The 18,716-nt window shown below is 35.9% G+C and overlaps 1 protein-coding gene across 5 annotated transcripts in view; it reads left to right on the top strand.

Moving 5' to 3' along the window:
• Positions 1 to 18,716, top strand: part of EXOC6B (exocyst complex component 6B) — a 690,744-nt gene that overhangs the window by 328,583 nt on the left and 343,445 nt on the right. For all 5 annotated transcript variants that reach the window (XM_050754407.1, XM_050754408.1, XM_050754410.1 and 2 more), the window contains 2 exons: positions 2,331 to 2,442; positions 14,456 to 14,590. In XM_050754407.1, the coding sequence (XP_050610364.1) occupies positions 2,331 to 2,442; positions 14,456 to 14,590 (247 nt within the window). The remainder of the gene's footprint in view (positions 1 to 2,330; positions 2,443 to 14,455; positions 14,591 to 18,716) is intronic.

The raw sequence follows: 18,716 nt of genomic DNA on the forward strand, positions 1-18,716 counted from the left end.
GGAGTTCAGACCAGCCTGGGCCACATAGCAGGACCCCCATCTCTAAAGAAAAAAAAATGAGCAAAAAATACTAATTTTAACATTTTACTTAATGAAATGTTAAGGCCAAAAGGGGAGTATCAGATAAAATCCTTTGGAAACATTATTGCTCTACTCGTATATGTATGTTTTCTGTATATCCTAGAGTATAGGCTCCTTTGTTTCTTTATTCATGTATTGGTTTTTTCACCATACATTTTGGCTAATGTGTTATTTGGCAGCTGCTCCTCAGTATAGAAATAATTAAGATGATGAAAATGTGGTCCCTGTCTTCAAGGAGTACCTAGTCTAATTAAGAAGCTGAACAATTAATTAATAAGTGCTGGAGCAACATAGAAGCCAAGCCAAACACAAATGAGGATGTTTGTGTTTTTTACCCTGGGTTTCCATCCCCCATCTGCCTAGTCTCCACTTCATTAATATAAATGACCTTATATTAGATAATTGTCTGTAGGTTATGTTAGGTATATTATTGTAGATAAATCATTACAAGTTGATTGCAAAATTACTTTTTCTATCTTCTTTTGGAAGAAAGGTAATATGGTAAAGGAATAATATTAGTAATGGGATAATGTCAGATGCCTTTTTCTTGCCTGAATATGTTAAGTTTTTGCCTGAAAACTTCCTTTAATATTTTTCACATTTAAAATTTAAATAAAATATTTAACTCGGGGATTTTAGAAAAAGATGCCTTTTACTCTTCAGTTGGCATTTATCTTATATCGTGGAATATGTTTAGCTTATAACCTGGAGTGACAGATTGCTTTGTCAGTCATATCTGTTTTGTAGTGGAGGCTAACATGAAACATGAGAAAATTTGTATAAAACAATTATTTCTTTTACATGCAGGCTCTCAAAACAAGAGAAACCGCTGCATTCAGATTTTAATGCAGCTTTAAGAATAATTATTCTCTTAATTTTCTCTTTTACACTAGACAGAAGAGGCCAAAAAGCATTATGCACATTGACAAAATTTGTAATTGCATAAATTTTGAATACACAAAACTTTCTTTTTGAAAGAAAGATTTTTTTAAAATAGCAAACACATGGCATTTCTATGGTAAAATACTGTTCTAGCATTCATACTCATCTTAAAAAAATAGAATATATACACACCCACATACATATATGAGAGATCCTGTTTCACATTATATCAGTAAAATTAGATGTTTGTAAAGAATTCAGGAGATAAAGAACAGTACAAAGAGGAACAATGTAAATGACCCAAAACTCTACCACATAGTAATAACACTTCTTATATGTTTTATTTTTTCTTTTAATCTTGCTTCCATGTGAATATGTGTACACGCACGGCATTTTTTAAAGCAAATTACTATGAAATACTTCTGTTTATGTCTACAGTATATAAGACTAGAATGACTGTTGCTTCCTATGTAACAATGCAGGGGGAAAAAAAACGGAGAAGCTACAAAATTAAAACTTTTTTGGAACTCATCAGAGAGGCGAAGTCACCAGGAAACTAAGTAGTCTGAAAACCATGATGGGACTGGTCCCTCTAAGGGGATAGACTCCTGCACCTGTGGCAGAATAGGAAAGGTGTAACTACCACACATGTGAGAAAGACAAAAACAACTAAAGTCTTAATGTATTGTTAACAGTATACTGTGAGCTAGCATTACAATATAGAACCTAGAAGAAAAGGTGAAAGAGATAGAACCAAGATCTGTAGGGCAATTTCAAATGGTAGATTAAAGTAGAAGACTGAGAGAACTGGGAATAATAAATACTTTAAAAGAAAGTGGCTGAGAGTATTCAAAAAAATAATGAAAGGCATCAAACAAGAAATTCAAGATTTTGAGAACCCCAATTCAGATAAATAATAGCAACAACAAGAAACAAACAAATATTTAAAGACATCATGTTCAAACTGGTGAAAATGAAAGGTAAAGAATGTTTAGAAGGCATTCCCAAAAGTAAAAATTACATGATAATATAATGATAAGAATTATAATAGACTTATTTTCTGAAACTATGCAAGCCAGAGGAAATGGAGTGACATCCTTAAAACACTCAAAGAAATAAAAAAAAATTTAAAAAAGCCAGAATTCTATAGACAGAAAAACAATTTTCAAAAATGAAGGCAAACTATATTTTTTTCAGCCAACAAAAGCTAGGAGAGTTTATTATAGTACTTTTTCTGACTTACAATAAATATTTGCTGCTGCTATTATTATTTTATTATTATTACCACAACTACCACTGGCACCCTGTTTGTTTGCCGAAATAATTGTGCTACCTGCTATGACTGACTTTTAGTGCTTCTCTTTCAGCTCAACTGAAATTGATGACATGATTCGTAAATCAACAAACCTGTTGCTGACCAGGACTCTAAGCAATTCTCTGCAGAATGTCATTAAAAGGAAGAATATTGGGCTTACTGAGGTAAACCTGCTCCTAATGAAGTCATCCAAGCCAATATGTGAACAGATGTCCTAAGCTCTGGGCCTTATGTCTGAATTCGTTATAACTTTCTACATGCCCTTCCTGATAGGCTCCTAATGGTGAAAGTGCAAAATGAAATCTCTTGTTCTTTTCTTTGGTCACCTTTGAAAAATTTATTCATTTTTTCTAAAACAGTTGTTTTTCTCTTTTATTGTTTTCACTAGCTTAACTGGTTTTCCTTTCTGAAGTTGTTAGAATACATTTCTATTACCTGCCATTGATTATATACAAATATTTTTGTTTGTAGAATATATTGAGCATCAGGTTCCAATCAAGTGAATGGCAGTTCATGTACAATGTAGAATATGAAATCACATTTTGCTTGCATCAGTTATCGATGCCAAGGATATTGCAATCATAGTTCTTGGTTAGTGTCAGACTAAGTCTTTATTTTTAAGATATCTCATGTGTATGAAAGGTAAATTACTCTTTATCAGCTTGTAATTTGTTTGCAAAAGGACTAGATATTTGGGATCAAGGAAATGTGCAGAAAAGGCAATAGTCACATTTCTGTGGAGGTTTATGGAATCTCAGAGGAGGGATATTTTACATATATTGAATGTAGTACCTTGGCAAAGGAGATTTGGTCTATTGGTGTGTAGTTCTAAAATTTAGAAAGATGTGAAGTTCTCTCTCTTAGAAACTCAAGATTGCATAGTAACCTCAATCTGTTTTTCACTGGATGTTATAGTGCCTAAAATGAGAGGAGTTTAGAAGAATTTTTTTACAAGGAAAGGGAAAGGCTGTTTGCCATCTGTTTTACCTATAGAGGTGGTGCAGTTTGGAAGTCAGTTACTCTAGGAAAAAATTGACATTTAAAATGTACACTGTCAAGGATTATGGTGAAGTGCAGTAAAAGGTTAATGATACTGACATATAGGTAAAGACAGCTGGAAGCCAGGTGGGCATTTACTTCTAATTTTGGAGTTATTTTCTCTTTCTCTGAATTAAGATAAAAAAAATTATAAGATGAATTGTGATTGAGTTCTACTTATAGCAAACTTTTCTTTCAATTGAAAATTACCTTAGACTTTATTTAGGATAATCCCCTCATTTTACAAAGCTTCCTTTCTATTGCCTGGTACAGAAATATTAGGCATTTGCTTTTATGTATCTGAAAAATAGCTAACTTCCTTTATAATCAAGAAGGTTACAGAAAAGGAAAGTTGGAGTGAAAATTAGGAAGTCCTCCTCCTTTTGTTAGATTATAGTGTTTTCTTTCTCTGGATGGGAAGTTTATTGTTTTGTGAACTATCTCTTCATTATAACTCTTCATGTAACTGTTTTTATGTCATTCAATTTAGCAGTCTCTTAACAATGTTATAACAAGTAGCATAGCAAGAACATGGTCTGATAGAAATAGCTTTGACCTCAGAAGAATCTTGAGTTCAATTCTGGCTGTGCCATTGGTTTACTGTGACATTTTAAGAGAAAGGCCTAACTTCTCAGCTTGGGTTTCAGGAAACACTGTACAGGTCAGGTAATAATAGAAAGAACCAATATGAGGTTATCAAGGAAGAACCATGTAATTCTTGGCACCATTTCATTGAATACTAAATGTTATTCCTTAGTCTTTGGGTGTTTTTAGGGAACTATACTTTCAATATCTTTGCATATGAATGAAGAAACATTCATACGCTTTTGTTTTGGCTATTATAGTGCTGTGTACATGTATAGACACAACACATAAAGTGATTTTTTTAATTACCAACCAGACACACTTTGAATAATTATACTATCTACCTTTGGAAAGAGAAGACATATCCTTCTTTATGAGTAACTAAAGTGAGTTCACATCTGGAATCATCATCATAATAGGTAACATTTGTGGAGCAGTTTATATTCTTCAAAGCCCACTCACAAATTCGATTTCAGTTAGTACAGTAACATTTGAAGCAGGCTGGGCATGTGTTATTATTCCCACTTTATAGACTGCCTAATTAAAGTCCAGGGAGATTGCCTGAGGCCATACAGCCAGCAAACCTGGTAGAAATGATACTTGTAAATCTAGGTTTTTTTCCCAAAACCTATTCACTTCTACTGTATTGTACTGCCTTCCATATTGATTTAATTGTTTCATCCTAACAAAAATTGAGATTTTTACAGGAGGTCCATAGTAACATGGATATTGTTTTAGTTAGAGATGGTTTTATGTTAGATAGCAGAAATCCACTCCAATAATAGAATTATGATAAGCCCACACAACTTACAGATTCCTATTTCAGGATATCAGATAATTCTCTTAGGACTTGAAAGTTCCTATAAATGAATGTCTCTCTGTCTGCCCTTCTTGTTTTGGGGTTACACAGGGTTTACTCTGTTTTGGGGTTACACAGTGTTTACTCTGTTTTGGGGTTACACAGTCTCATCTTTTCTTTTTCTATGCATATGCTCTATCCTTTTTCCTCATGGTTTATTTGTTTCTCCATGTTGAGCCAATTCAAAATTACCTTTCAGTTTTAGCACCACTAGAACATGAATGCCTTTCTCTTTCAAACTTTATGTGACTATTCATTATTTATTCAGTGAAAATGGCTATTTTCCTAGGGCTGCTTCAAAAGATCTGTGAAAAGTACAATAGAGTATTGATTAAGACTGTATGTTCTAATACATACTGCCTGGGTTCCAATTCTGGCCCTCCTCATAATAGCTGTGCCCTTGGGCAAATTACTTTGCTTTCTATGTAAAATGGGGACAATGGTAGCATGTATTTCACAGGAATGTTGTGAAGCATGTAAAGTACTTAGTGTGCTTGGTATATAGCAAATACTCAATACATATTACCTGTTATTATTAAGAGGTCTAAGCAGTCAATCACTGATTAATACTAGTATAGAAATGGAGTTTTTTAATTAAGAGAAGTAAAAAAAAATTAGAATAAGATGTTCTATTAAGATAATTTGTTTATTACCTTTACAATTTTTAAAATATGTACTCTCTATTAGGCACTGATTCCATGCCCTTAGGATAAATCACTGAACAATAACAACAATAGAGATGGTTGCTTACATTCTACGAGAGAAAAGCAGTTAATAAATAATAAACAAAATAATTATGTTAATTTTGTAGTATGGTTAAAGGTAGTGAATGCTATGGAGAGAAGAAAAAGCACTTGAGTTAAGGAAATCAGGATTCTGGTAGGTGTTCTAGGTTGGTTTTATTTTTATAGCAGCACGTTGAGGGTAAGTTATTATTGCAGGAGGCATTTCAGGTAGAGATTAGAGCCAGAGCAAAGGCCTGAAGGTAGGAAAGTTCTTGGCAAGTGGAGGAAAAAATCAGGAGGCTAGGGTAGCTGGAGTGGAGTGAGCAAGGGGAAGAGAAGCAATTGATTAGTTTAGAGAGGTATCAAGCATTCATGGTAGGCCATTGTAAAGGCTTTTGCTTTTATTTTGTGTGAAATGGGGAGCTATTATAGGATTTTGGTTAATGACATGATCTCACTTATATTTTGAAAGGTTCACATTGACCATGGTAGTGAGAATAAACTGTAGGATGGAAACAAGGGGATCAGTTGGGGGATTATGGCAGAAATCCAGTGAGACTGGGTGGTAGCTATGGACAATGATAAGATTTTAAGTGTAGAGCCAACATGCTTTCCTGATGATTGGATATAAAGAAAGAGAAAAAGTGAAGAGTTGAAGGAAACTAACTCCAGGATTTTTTGACTTGAGCAATGAGAAGGCGGTATATACCATGAACTAAGATAGGAAAACTTTTAGGCAGAGCTGAATCTGCAGTGAGAGAACATTGGGAATTTGATTTTGGACATATTAAATTTATAGTGTTTGTTAGACATATAGGTTGAAATGTTGAGTAAGCAGTTGTGTATATGAATTTGGAGATTGGAAGTAAGGTTTGTGTCATGTGCGTCCATGTGAAGAGACCACCAAACGGCTTTGTGTGAGCAACATGGCTGTTTATTTCACCTGGGTGCAGGCGGGCTGAGTCCGAAAAGAGAGTCAGCGAAGGGAGACAAGGGTGGGGCCCTTTTATAGGATTTGGGCAGTCAAAGGGGGGTTGTTCTCTGGCGGGCAGGAGTGGGGGTCACAAGGTGCTCAGTAGGGGAGCTTTTTGAGACAGGATGAGCCAGGAAAAGGAATTTCACAAGATAATATCATCACTTAAGGCAAGGACCGGCCATTTTCACTTCTTGTGTGGTGAAATGTCATCGGTTAAGGCGAGGCAGGGCATTTGCACTTCTTTTGTGATTCTTCAGTTACTTCAGGCCATCTGGGCATATATGTGCAAGTCACAGGGGATGTGATGGCTTGGCTTGGGCTCAGAGGCCTGACAGTTTGGCTGGGGGATAAAAATTGGGGAGAATATAAATATTTATAATCATGCAACTGAGTACTATCACTGAGGGAATGAATAAAGATGGAGAAGAAAAGAGGATGAAGAATTGAACTTTTGGGTACTCTGATATTAAGATATTAGGAGAAAAGAGGAACCAAGAAAGGAGATTGGGAAGGAGCCACCAGGGAACTAGGAAAAAACAAAGCAAAACAAAAAACAGGAGTGTGCATAAAGTATACAAAGAATGAGAGAGTGATCAATTATGACAAATACTGCTGATTGACAAGAAGAAGGTGAAGAATTACCATTGCATTTAGCAATTTGGAGTAAATTGGTGACCTTGATAAGAACACTTTTAATAAAATGGTGGAAGGAAACTCCTGATTGAGTAGGTTTTAAAGAGAATGACTCCTGAAGAGAGGAATTTCAGATAACTAATATAGATACTATTGCCACTACTAGGTGAGTGTGAACTGTGCTTAGTGACTTGCTTCCAAAAAGTATAGGGTAGAATGAGGAACAAAGTAACGTTACAGTGAAGAAACCTGGCAGACGCTGCCTCGCTCAAGTGTTCCAGGTTAACATCATCAGTGATAAGTTATATTGATAGTATGTACCTTTCATATGATTTGATGAGGGGGCACTTTGCCTCTGTGTTCTGTCTCCCTAGCCCCATGAGCTCAGTCTAACCATGGGAAAACATTAAACAAACAAAAATTGAAAGACATGCCATAACATACTTGACCAGTACTCCTTAAAACTGTCAGTGTAGGGCTGGGCATGGTGGCTCACATCTATAATCCCAACACTTTGGGAGGCTGAGGTGGGTAAATCACGAGGTCAGCAGTTGGAGACCATCCTGGCCAACATGGTGAAACTCCATCTCAACTAAAAATATAAAAATTAGCTGGGCGTGGTGGCACGTGCCTGTGATCCTAGCTTCTCGGGAGACTGAGGCAGGAGAATCGCTTGACCTAGGGAGTCGGAAGTTGCAGTGAGCTAAGATTGTGCCACCGTACTCCAGCCTGGTGGCAGAGCGAGACTCCGTCTCAAACAAAAACAAAAACAAAAACGAAAATGAAAACAAAAACAACAAAACAAAACAAAAACCTGTCAGTGTAATCAAAAAGAAGGAAAATCTGATAAACTGTCACAGACCAGAGAATAAGAAGACATGACAACTAAATGTAATGTGGTATCTCAGATGGAATCCAGAAACAGATAGAGAACATTAAGGAAAAACTAGTGACATCTGAATAAAGTATGGCGTTCAATTAGTAGTAATGCGTTTATGTTGGTTCCTTAGTTGTGGCAAATGTACCACAGTAAAGTAAGATGTTAACAATAAGGGAAGCTGAGTGAGGAGTATATTGGAACGCTGCAACTTTTTTGTAAATATAAATACAAAACTGTCCTAAAATAAAGAGTTTATTTAAATAAAAAAATTAAAGAATGGGAAAAGAGGAATTGGAGACAGCAAATATAAGACAGCTCTTTCAGGAAATTTTGTTACCAAGGGAAACAAAGAAATGGGATGATAGCTAGCAGCAGAAGTTGGTTAAGACAGGTTTTTTTTTTTTTTTAAATTTAATGGGACAAATAACAGTCTGTTATGTATTGTGGGAATGATACAGTATAGAGCAAAAAAAATGGGTGATGTAGGAGAAAGGGAGAAATCTCTGGTGCAATGTCCTTGGGTAAGAGAGTTTAAGATACAATACACAGTTAAAGGGATTGGCAGTAGATAGTGTCAAGTTCACCTCTGGTAACAGATAAGAATCAGAGTGTGTGAATGCAAATGGTAGTGGCTGGGTACGTATTATGGTGGCAGGCTCCAAATGCTTAGTTTCTCCAGCAAATGCAGGGTCTTCGGCTAAATGTGCAGATGGGAGAGCAAGCATGGGAGATGAAGGAGAAAGAAGGTGTGTTGTAGTCCTCTGGGGGTGTGTAAAAAAAAAGAATTGATTTGTGCCAGATAATGTGGTTATTTGGTAGCATTAAGTGCCCACTCTTGACTAGTGTACATGAATTAAAGTGAAACTAGCTAACACGATTGTACGTTTTCTTTTTCTTTTTTTTTTGAAATGGAGTCTCGCTCCGTCTCTCAGGCTGGAGTGCAGTGGCCTGATCTCGGGTCAGTGCAACCTCCACCTCCCAGGTTCAAGTAATTCTTCTGCCTCAGCCTCCTGAGTGGCTGGGATTACAGGCGTGTGCCACCACACCCAGCTAATTTTTGTATTTTAGTAGAAACGATGTTTCACCATATTGACCAGACTGGTCTTGAACTCCTGACCTCAGGTGATCCACCCGCCTCAGCCTCCCAAAGTGCTGGGATTACAGGCATGAGCCACCGCGCTCAACCATGATTGTGTATTTTCTTAAATCATATTTTGCTGGAAGCTGCAATGTATCAGTTCATATCAATACTAGTTCTAAAGAATTGGGTACATTTTCATCTGATACTTTATAATTTACAGTAGTATTTATGTTTAATTATTTATAATATGTAGAAAGAAGTTCAGAGTTCCTTCTAGTGAAACCATATTGGGTATTTGTATTTTTATAATCACAGGGCACTACTGCGATGTAGTGCACTACGCATACCTAATATGGTCGTAGAGACCTGAAGAAATGAACAGTGCTTTGCATTTATTCTTTGCTTTTAGTATAATTTAGATTGATGACCATATGATTCTATCCTCTCATTTTCCACATTCCATTTATTTCTCCTCTGGTTAACAGAAGTGATATTGCTCACTTTGTTACCATGTTTTATACTTAAGTCTTGTCAAATATAAACTTTGTACTTTATCTTGGAATTTGTAACCAGTAGTTTCATGTATTTTAGTATTTTAGGTATTTTAATCATGGAGATGTTATAAAATGAGTGGTTGACAGAGTTTTCTGTACCCTGACTAGGGTGAAAAGGAGATCAAATCCCTTGAAGTCTATGTGATAGCTCATTTTTGTGAATGAGAACCAATGCTACTATTTAGTTTTTTGTTTTGCAGATTTAACAGTTGAGAGGCCTTGGTGGTATGAAGAGGAGTGTGACTTCTCATTTTCTTCCTTTGGATTAGTCCTGTTGAAGGTTTATTGTACTGAATTGTCTGTTTTGGGAAACATGCTAAAAGCAGTTTTAATATATGCAGATGTGTATATTCCAGAAATAAGAGGGAATGGAAACCTCTTCTTGGAATTTAAAGCTTAGTTTTGAACTATGGAAGATGATGAAGATATTTTCTGGGGTTTGTCAAGAATAGAATGTCATCATGGTTCAGGTTCCACTAGGGTGTTTTGAGCAGGCTTGGAGGAGAAATGACCTCCACAAGAAATAGGAACACTTTTACACCGTTGCTGGGAATGTAAAATAGTTCCCCCATTGTGGAAGACAGTATGGCAATTCCTGAAGGATCTAGAACCAAGAAATAACATTTGACCCAGCAATCCCACTACTGGGTATATACCCAAAGGAATATAAATCATTCTACTACAAAGACACATGTACACGTATGTTTATTGCCTCACTATTTACAATAGCAAAGTCATGGAACCAACCTAAATGCCCATCAATGATAGACTAGATAAAGAAAATGTGGCATTTATACACCATGGAATACTATGCAGCCATAAAAAGGAATGAGATCATGTCTTTTACAGGGACATGGATGAATCTGGAAGCCATCATCCTCAGCAAACTAACACACGAACAGAAAAGCAAACACTCCATGTTCTCACTCGTAAGTGGGAGTTGAACAATGAGAACACATGGACACAGGGAAGGGAACAACACATACCAGGGCCTGTTGTGGCGTGGGGGATGAGGGGAGGGATTTTTTTTTTTTTTTGAGACAGAGTCTTGCTCTGTCACCCATGCTGGAGTGCAGTGGCATGATCTCGTCTCACTGTAACCTCCAAATCCCGCATTCAAGTAGTTCTTCTGCCTCAGCCTCGGGAGAGTAGCTGGTACTACAGGCACGTGCCACCACGGCTGGCTAATTTTTTTGTATTTTTGGTAGAGACAGGGTTTCACCGTGTTAGCCAGGATGTTCTCCATCTTCTGACCTCGTGATCTGCCCGCCTCGGCCTTCCAAAGTGCTGGGATTACAGCCGCCGTGCCCGGCTGAGTGGAGGGATCTTTAAGAGGACGGGTCAATAGGTGCAGCAAACCACCATGGCATACATATACCTATGTAACAAACCTGCACGTTCTGCACATGTATACCAGAACTTAATGTAAAATTGGAAAAAAAAAAAAAAAGAAACGACCTCCACGGTGTGCTGTGTGCCTTTCTCATTAGATTTTCTCTGATACAAGGAAGGAGAGACAGAAAAATTTTCTAATTTTTAATGGTTTTTCACTTAAGTGACTTGTGTTATTTACTTGTGAGAGATAATCATTTGATTTATAATGTTCATTTTTGACAATTCTCATAGAACTTTATGTAAGAGATAATCAATATTTGATCTATTGTTAGTTTTATGTCCCTGAAATAATGTTTAGGACAGTTTGGATTACTGCAGTGTTATATATTATAAGAGACTGGGAAGTAGTCATTAAAAATATCATCAAGGGAGCTCAAACTCTGATGGAAGTTATCTGAAATTGCTTCATTTTATCTTTCAATTTGAAATTATGCCCAAAGCATCTGGTTTTACATTAGTAAATGCCCTTGTAAGGATTTTGGTAGCTGTCATTCAGGAGAAGTTATCACTTAGACCTCATTAACAGACAATATTCTCTCAGAAAATGACATGGTATCTACTGTAATCCTAGAGTGTCTTAATAGTCTATTCTATGCTCAGCAACGAAACATTTCAAAAAGTGACTGACAGCCAATTGATGTAATTCACGGTGATCTTTTGTGTTGACAGATCTTTAAAAAGTCATGGGAAATTACTGCTGTACCCAGTGAAGCCACCTCCCTTTCTTTTAACTGCCAGTATCCTGTAAAACAGGATAATTTTCTCTTTGACTGCCACTGTTTTTTATTTCAATAACATGACATGATTCCTCCTTATTATTAGGATTTCTTTTGATTGACAGAACGTGTTTCCATAGGTAATACTGATTTTAAAATAGAAATGTTTCAGTTCTCAAATTAACTCTCTTAATTTTCTGACTCCCACATCGAGACAACCTTGCCAGTAGCCACCTTCCCACTCAGGAAGACGAATTATTTAATTCACACAACTTAAATATTTTTAAATGATTTTAGTCTTCCTCTGAAGGAGAAAATGATAAAAGCAAGAGGGTGATGAATTGCTTATTTTGGTGGATATTTTTTCCTAGAACACCCCAAAGTTAAAAGGTTGTTGTTTTTGGTAATTTTATAGGATGTAGTAGTCTTGTGTTCAAAACTCAAAATTTCTGAATTCAAACTGTGGAATGAATGGAAAGGAGAGCTGATGTATATGAACTTGTCTGATGAGTTGTGGGGGAAAATACAGAGATCTAGTCCCAGTGTTGACCTAACTTTTCATCTAAGAGAATTTATTGGAATTGTATCTCTGTGTTTTTGCCCGTTGTTATTGTGTTTCAAAGTAGTTATTTTCCTAAGATTGTCAGGATGATCCTTAGTGGAGTAGAAGATACTCTTTTTCTTAATTGAAACCAGTACTAAAACATTGTCATTATGAATTGACATGTATTTTTTGAGAATGAAGTGTGTGCTTTCATCCTGTGCTGGATGATGTGGAAGAAGTAAGAATGTATTTTCTGATTACAGTCCTATTTGTATTTTTGTTTAATATTCCACAGCATGATATGATTCTTACTGAAATAAAATTCCAACTTTTTAACATTGTTTTGAAATATCATGGATTGTAAACCATTGTTGTACCACCCCCATCTTTAGTTCCAATTTCTGCTTTGTGTCATATGCCACCATCCACCACCCCCCCTCCACCCTCTTGGCTCACTGTCTCACTAGATCAAAAGACCTAGATTAATTCATTGCCTTACATGCCAAAACTACCCCCTACTTGCCACAACCTCACCATCAGGCATATTTTTGTGAAAATGCAAAGTAAAGATGTAGAAAAGAGAGACAAAAAAGATTTCCATTCTATTTCCTGTTTGTATTTCTTTTAGACTCTAACGAATATGAACAGTTTGGATAATTTAATAGTTAAGAAATAAGTAATAGATACCACTTTTTTTCCTCTTCTTTTTACAGACAGTAGAATCAGAGCATATTGGGGTCTAGTTGATTGCAGGCCCTGAATCTTATATTTTAGTCTAATGTACACAATCTTGCAGCACTTCAGAGCTGCCATATTATGCTTATGCTAAAGGCATTGGCAGAGTCATTTAGATGAGTCCATAATTGGAAGGTACAGGACGTAGTATTAGTTCCATTTAGGCTATGTGATCTAAAGAAAATCACTTCATTTTCATTTCTGTTATAATAAAATGGAAGTTATAATTATGTCCCTTTAACTACATTTCCAAGTTTATGGGAAAGCAGTGTAGGAAAATGAATCACAAAGTTAATCTTTAGAATCCTTAATTCTATACAGACAATAATAGTATTCTTTATCTTCCTCTTTAAGTAATATATAGAAGACAACTTTTTTTTTTTACCAGTACTGTATTTTTAATGATCTGTTCTATATAAGAAAAGGGAAATAGTGTTAACAACAGAATATTTAATCCTCACAGTAACTCTGTGAAGTAGACATTATTATTGACATTTTACAGATAAGGAAATAGGGTTATAAAAGTAAAGAAAATTTCCCAAGATCAGAAGGTAATAATAATAAAGTAAGTCATTAATTCCCTGGTTACTTTCACTTTGATGCCCATGTTCTTTCTTCCACAAACCGTTGTAGTTTATTAACGTATTGTAGTCTCTCCTAACATCTCTCTGTTCATTATGCCTAATTTTGAATTGTTGCATTTTAATGATTCCTATTCTTTTGGTTATCATTTATTCGTTTAGTTCATTTGGCAATGTTTTAGTTGGAAGGCATCATGCTAAACAGTAGCAATTTTTGTTCTTAGTCTAATCTTTTTAAACAGAAGAAAACATACCTTTAGAATACAGTGATAAGTTGTTCCCATAATACGGGGAAATACAAAAGGTTTTGGAATGCTAGGACGGCTGTATTAGTCCATTTTCATACTGCTATAAAGAACTGCCCGAGACTGGGTAATTTATAAAGGAAAGAAGTTTAGTTTACTCACAGTTCAGCATGGCTTGAGAGGCCTCAGGATACTTACAATCATGGTGGAAGGCAAAGGGGAAGCAAAGGACTTCTTCACAAGGTGGCAAGAAGGAGAAGTGTGAGTAAAGGGGGAAGAGCCCCTTATAAAACTATCAGATCTGTGAGAACTCACTCACTATCACAAGAATAGCATGGGGGAAACTGCCCCCATGATTCAATTACCTCCACCTGGTCTCTTCCTTGATATGTGGGATTATGGGGATTACAATTCAAGATGAGATTTGGGTGGGGACACAAAGCCTGACCATGTCAAAAACTTCCTAGAAGCGGTAACATGAAAGCCCATGCTTTAACATACCCCTTACCAGAATGTTGATGGCCTTTTCCATCATGCCTTTCATTTGTCTTGTACCGGCAGCTTCATATTGAACCATTCATCCTGGGGTGAGTAGTCAAATGACTTTTACCTGTGTTTGTTGTTTTCTAGCTTGTCCAGATTATTATCAATACAACACATTTGGAGAAATCCTGTAAGTACTTGGAAGAATTTATCACCAACATCACTAATGTGCTTCCAGAAACAGTTCACACTACCAAGCTCTATGGCACCACAACTTTTAAGGTGAGAGGCCCTGCGGTACAGTGGAACTGCTTCTGGTGTACACAGTCTGGGACATTCTACCTAAAATGGCTGTGTTTCTGCAAGATGGTTTATAGCATGCTCTTGAGAACAAGTGTTTATGATATGTTTGGTTTCCCTTCTCTATTTTTTTTGAAGAAATAAATACCAGTCCTAGTTTTTGGGTGTTTAAACAAAACAAAACAAAACAACTACAACTGTGTCTGTAAACTCTTCCTTATGTTTTGTACATGTAAATCACTATTTCCTAAGTTGAGCCCCCATCAGTCAACAGTTCTTAAATATGATCTAGATAATCATAGTTATGGCTGACATTAATATTCATTAAAATTTTCTAAACTGTCGCCTGCTCTCTGTATCCTGTGACCAATTTTTTTTTTTTAACCAAATCTTGCTCTGTTGCCCGGACTGGAGTGCAGTGGTGCAATCTTGGCTCACCGTAACCCCTGTCTCCTGGATTCAAGCAATTCTCATATCTCATCCTCCCAAGTAGTTGGGATAACAGGCGTGTGCCACCATGCCCGGCTAATTTTTAGTATTTTTAGTAGAGATGGGGTTTCGCCATGTTGCCCAGGCTGGTCTCGAATTCCTGGGCTCAAACGATCCACCCACCTTGGCTTCGTAAAATGCTGGGATTGCAGGCATGAACCACTGTACCCGGCCCTGTGATCAATTTTTTAATCTTACTTTTTAGTGAGGAATTTCTGTCCCTGCTTTTTTAGTTAGCAATTTTATAATTTCATATGTCCACAGCACTAGTTTTGATCCAGAGCTGAATCAAATGGGAAGAAATGACAGTCAGGTAGAACAAAAGAAGGATTGATGGTAGATGAGTTTCTGGAGGGTAAATGCTATAGCTCAGAGCAGCTTTAATAAACTCCTTAATATTATGTGAGCTTTAAATAGGTATTAAGCAGTAAAAGTAATAGGACAACATCTTAAACATTAAAAATGTAGATCTAACATATAGGCTACTTATATGGTTTGATTTTTTGTTTATATTGTTATTTGATTGTTTTAGTTTTGAAACATATTCTATATCACCCTGTTGAAATCCAGAAATTGATATTAATTAAATGTACAATTGCAGAGTTGGAACCGTGATTTATGTCCCCTTTTGTCTGCTTTTTCCCATCATCTTATCCTTTTTCTCTATTTTTGGTACATTCTTTTAATTGTAGGCACAAGAGAAGAAATCAAATTTGATTCATACTGCTGTTATGCTTTTTGACAGATAAAAATTTTTGGTATGACTTACTATTTTTCTATTGCTTGAAAAAACGCAATGTTGAATCAGAAAGTATTCTTTATGTATCTATGCGATTAGGTCAACTGCTAGGTTAAGTTACACATTCATTAAATGACTATAAATTCTTTGTTTCAAAATGACAATAAAATTACTTAAATCAAAATTCATTACACATAATGTTATGTTCATATTGTGACTTCCTAATTTTTCAATAATGTCTAATGATATTAATTTTGATGTTCTTTTAGTGAGGAAAAGAATGATTTAATAAAAAGGCCCTGAGAATGAGTATGAAAATGCCACAAAAGCTTTCAGAGCTTCAGAATGACCTCAGGCAGTTTTATAGGAATTATAATTACTCTCAAATACTAGCATTATTATGGAGCTTGGGCATTAGATTTATCAAAAAAATTTTCCGTATTTGCTCTTCTGTGAAAGCCAAAATTTCTCGAGGAAAGAAAATGTTAAAGAAATAGTTCAGTATTAAGTAGATAATAGGGAGTTAGGGAATTAGAACGTGAGGTTCATTTGTCTATCAAATGGAGAATATGTGGTATCCACTGATACTCTTTCTGTCAACCTGTCTCAATTTTTTTATGTCAATAGCTTTTCAAATTATGTTCAGAAATTCTCTCAAAGGATGGCTTGTGTATTTTGTTGTTGCTCTAGCATGAAAAAATGCTGAGGGAAAATTAAAGGCAGACAGGAAGCCATAGGGGCTGAACAGCCAGTTAAATACTTAGTGAAGGAGAAGTTCTGGAGACCACTAAAGGTCATGTTGACAGTGCATATTGGAAACACTGATTGCTTAAAACACACTGAAAATTTATTTTTACCAGGGCTGTTTCAGACTAGCTAACCCAGAACTCAATATAAACATGGCAATTATAATGGCTACATGTTGTGTATTTTCCTAAGCTACTGTTTCCAGAAAACTTTCCCTTGCAGATGGAAACCTTTATGCTGGAAAAGGGGTAGAAAGAGTCTGAAGGTCTTTAAGGTATTTTCTTGCAGAGTTCCCTCTTATTTCTGCCATGTATGACATAATCAAGCTGGCGTCCTTAGCTTTCCTTATTCATAACATTTTCCTCACCCTCTTACAAAAGAGAATGAAAGTGTTTATTAATTTACTCCATAATAAATATTGCTTGTGTATCTGCTATGTAATCATCTGGTAGATTCTTGGGGAGAGATAGAAAAAGTACTTTGTTCCTGGACTTAAAGTTTATGATTTACAGAGAAGACAGCCACTATACTGGAATAATACATTGGATATATTCAATCTCTCATTTATTTAACAAGTTTTAATACAGTATCTACTACAAATCAGGGAAAGTTTCAGGTATGAACAAAAAAGTGAGTCTCCTGACTTTACAGAGCTTATATTTTAATGAATTAGTGGATGATAAACAAACAAAGAAAACTAATATAATGGCAAGTAGTGATAAGAACTAGGAAAAAAATAAATGACCCAAAAGAAGTGAGAAATTAAATCATTTGGATTTCCGATGGATATGCATTCCTGTCAAAGTGAACAGCACAGTGGTAGGTATGGGTGTGTTCAAGAAATAGTAAGGGGGTCAGTCTGGCAATGATGTATCTATCACTAATGGTATGGATGATAAGAGATGACGTATTCAGGAGTTAGATTATTTCTGGCCCTGTAGGCCATCATAAATACTATACATTGTATTCTGAAATGAGATGCGATGTCATTAGAAGATTGAAGTGTGGGGGGTAATGATCTGAGTTATTTAATGTGATACTGGTTTTTATGTGGAAATAAATATATTGTAATTTAATAAAAGGGGAAGAAGAAAGGCTAATTGGGAGGCAGTTGCAGTACTCCAGGCAAGAGATAATGGTCACTTGGACTAGAGTGGTAGAGGTAGAAGTGGTAAGAAATATTTTTGAAGGTACAGATAGCAGGTCTTAGTACTAGATTGGGTGTTTGTATTAAGAGAAAGACAGGAGTCAAGGGTAGTTCCAAAACTTTTGAACTGAACAAACTGGATGAATACTGTTTACTGAGACGGGGAACACTTAGAGAAAAATACATTTGAAAAGCAGAAATACGATCAAGACTTCCATTTTTGATACATTAAGATCGATATATTTAATGGTAGCTATATAGAGGTATTAAATTAGCAGGACAAAATCATAGCTGGAGATAAAAATTTAGAGTTCACCAGTGTAAAGATGGTATTTGATGGCATAGGATGGATTTTCTTCTGGGATTTGAGTATACATAGAGGAAAGGTGTGAGGATTGAGCTCCAGGGGACTTCAAAATTGACAGGCTCAACAGAGGAGAATTCCAAAGAGGATGAGGTTCCAGCTTTAGGACCTCCAAAGAAGACTTCCCAGACAAGTACAAGTTGGAATGGATCTTGGAACCAGCAGGATATTTCTAGGGAGAGAATGGATATAGAGGGAGTAAAGGATATTTTAACTTCATGTGCAAAGATTAAATGATAAAATAAAGCCAGTATTCAGCATAGAATTAGGATGGCAGTGAGATACAGAAGTAGATAAATGCCAATCTGAGAAGCACTTTGTTTTATATTAATAGATAATGTGGACTTTATTCTAAAGTCTTTGAAAGACTTCAAGTGAGGGATGTTGCATTTAAAAAAATAAACATTCTACTGTGCTTCATTGAAAGGAAGGGAAAAACTAAAAAAAGAAGGAAAAGAAAAGACGAAGGTAAGGAAGGAAAGAAGGAGGAAATAACAACATCAATCACATTACTCACAGTTCAGAATGAGAGGAATTGACTTCCTAAAAGACGCTGTGTAACTCTGTGCTAATAAATTTGAGGATCCATAGAGAAATAGATATGATGTGATAAGAAAAAGAT

Source organism: Macaca thibetana, chromosome 13, assembly GCF_024542745.1.
Source record: "Macaca thibetana thibetana isolate TM-01 chromosome 13, ASM2454274v1, whole genome shotgun sequence".
Lineage (NCBI taxonomy): Eukaryota > Metazoa > Chordata > Mammalia > Primates > Cercopithecidae > Macaca > Macaca thibetana.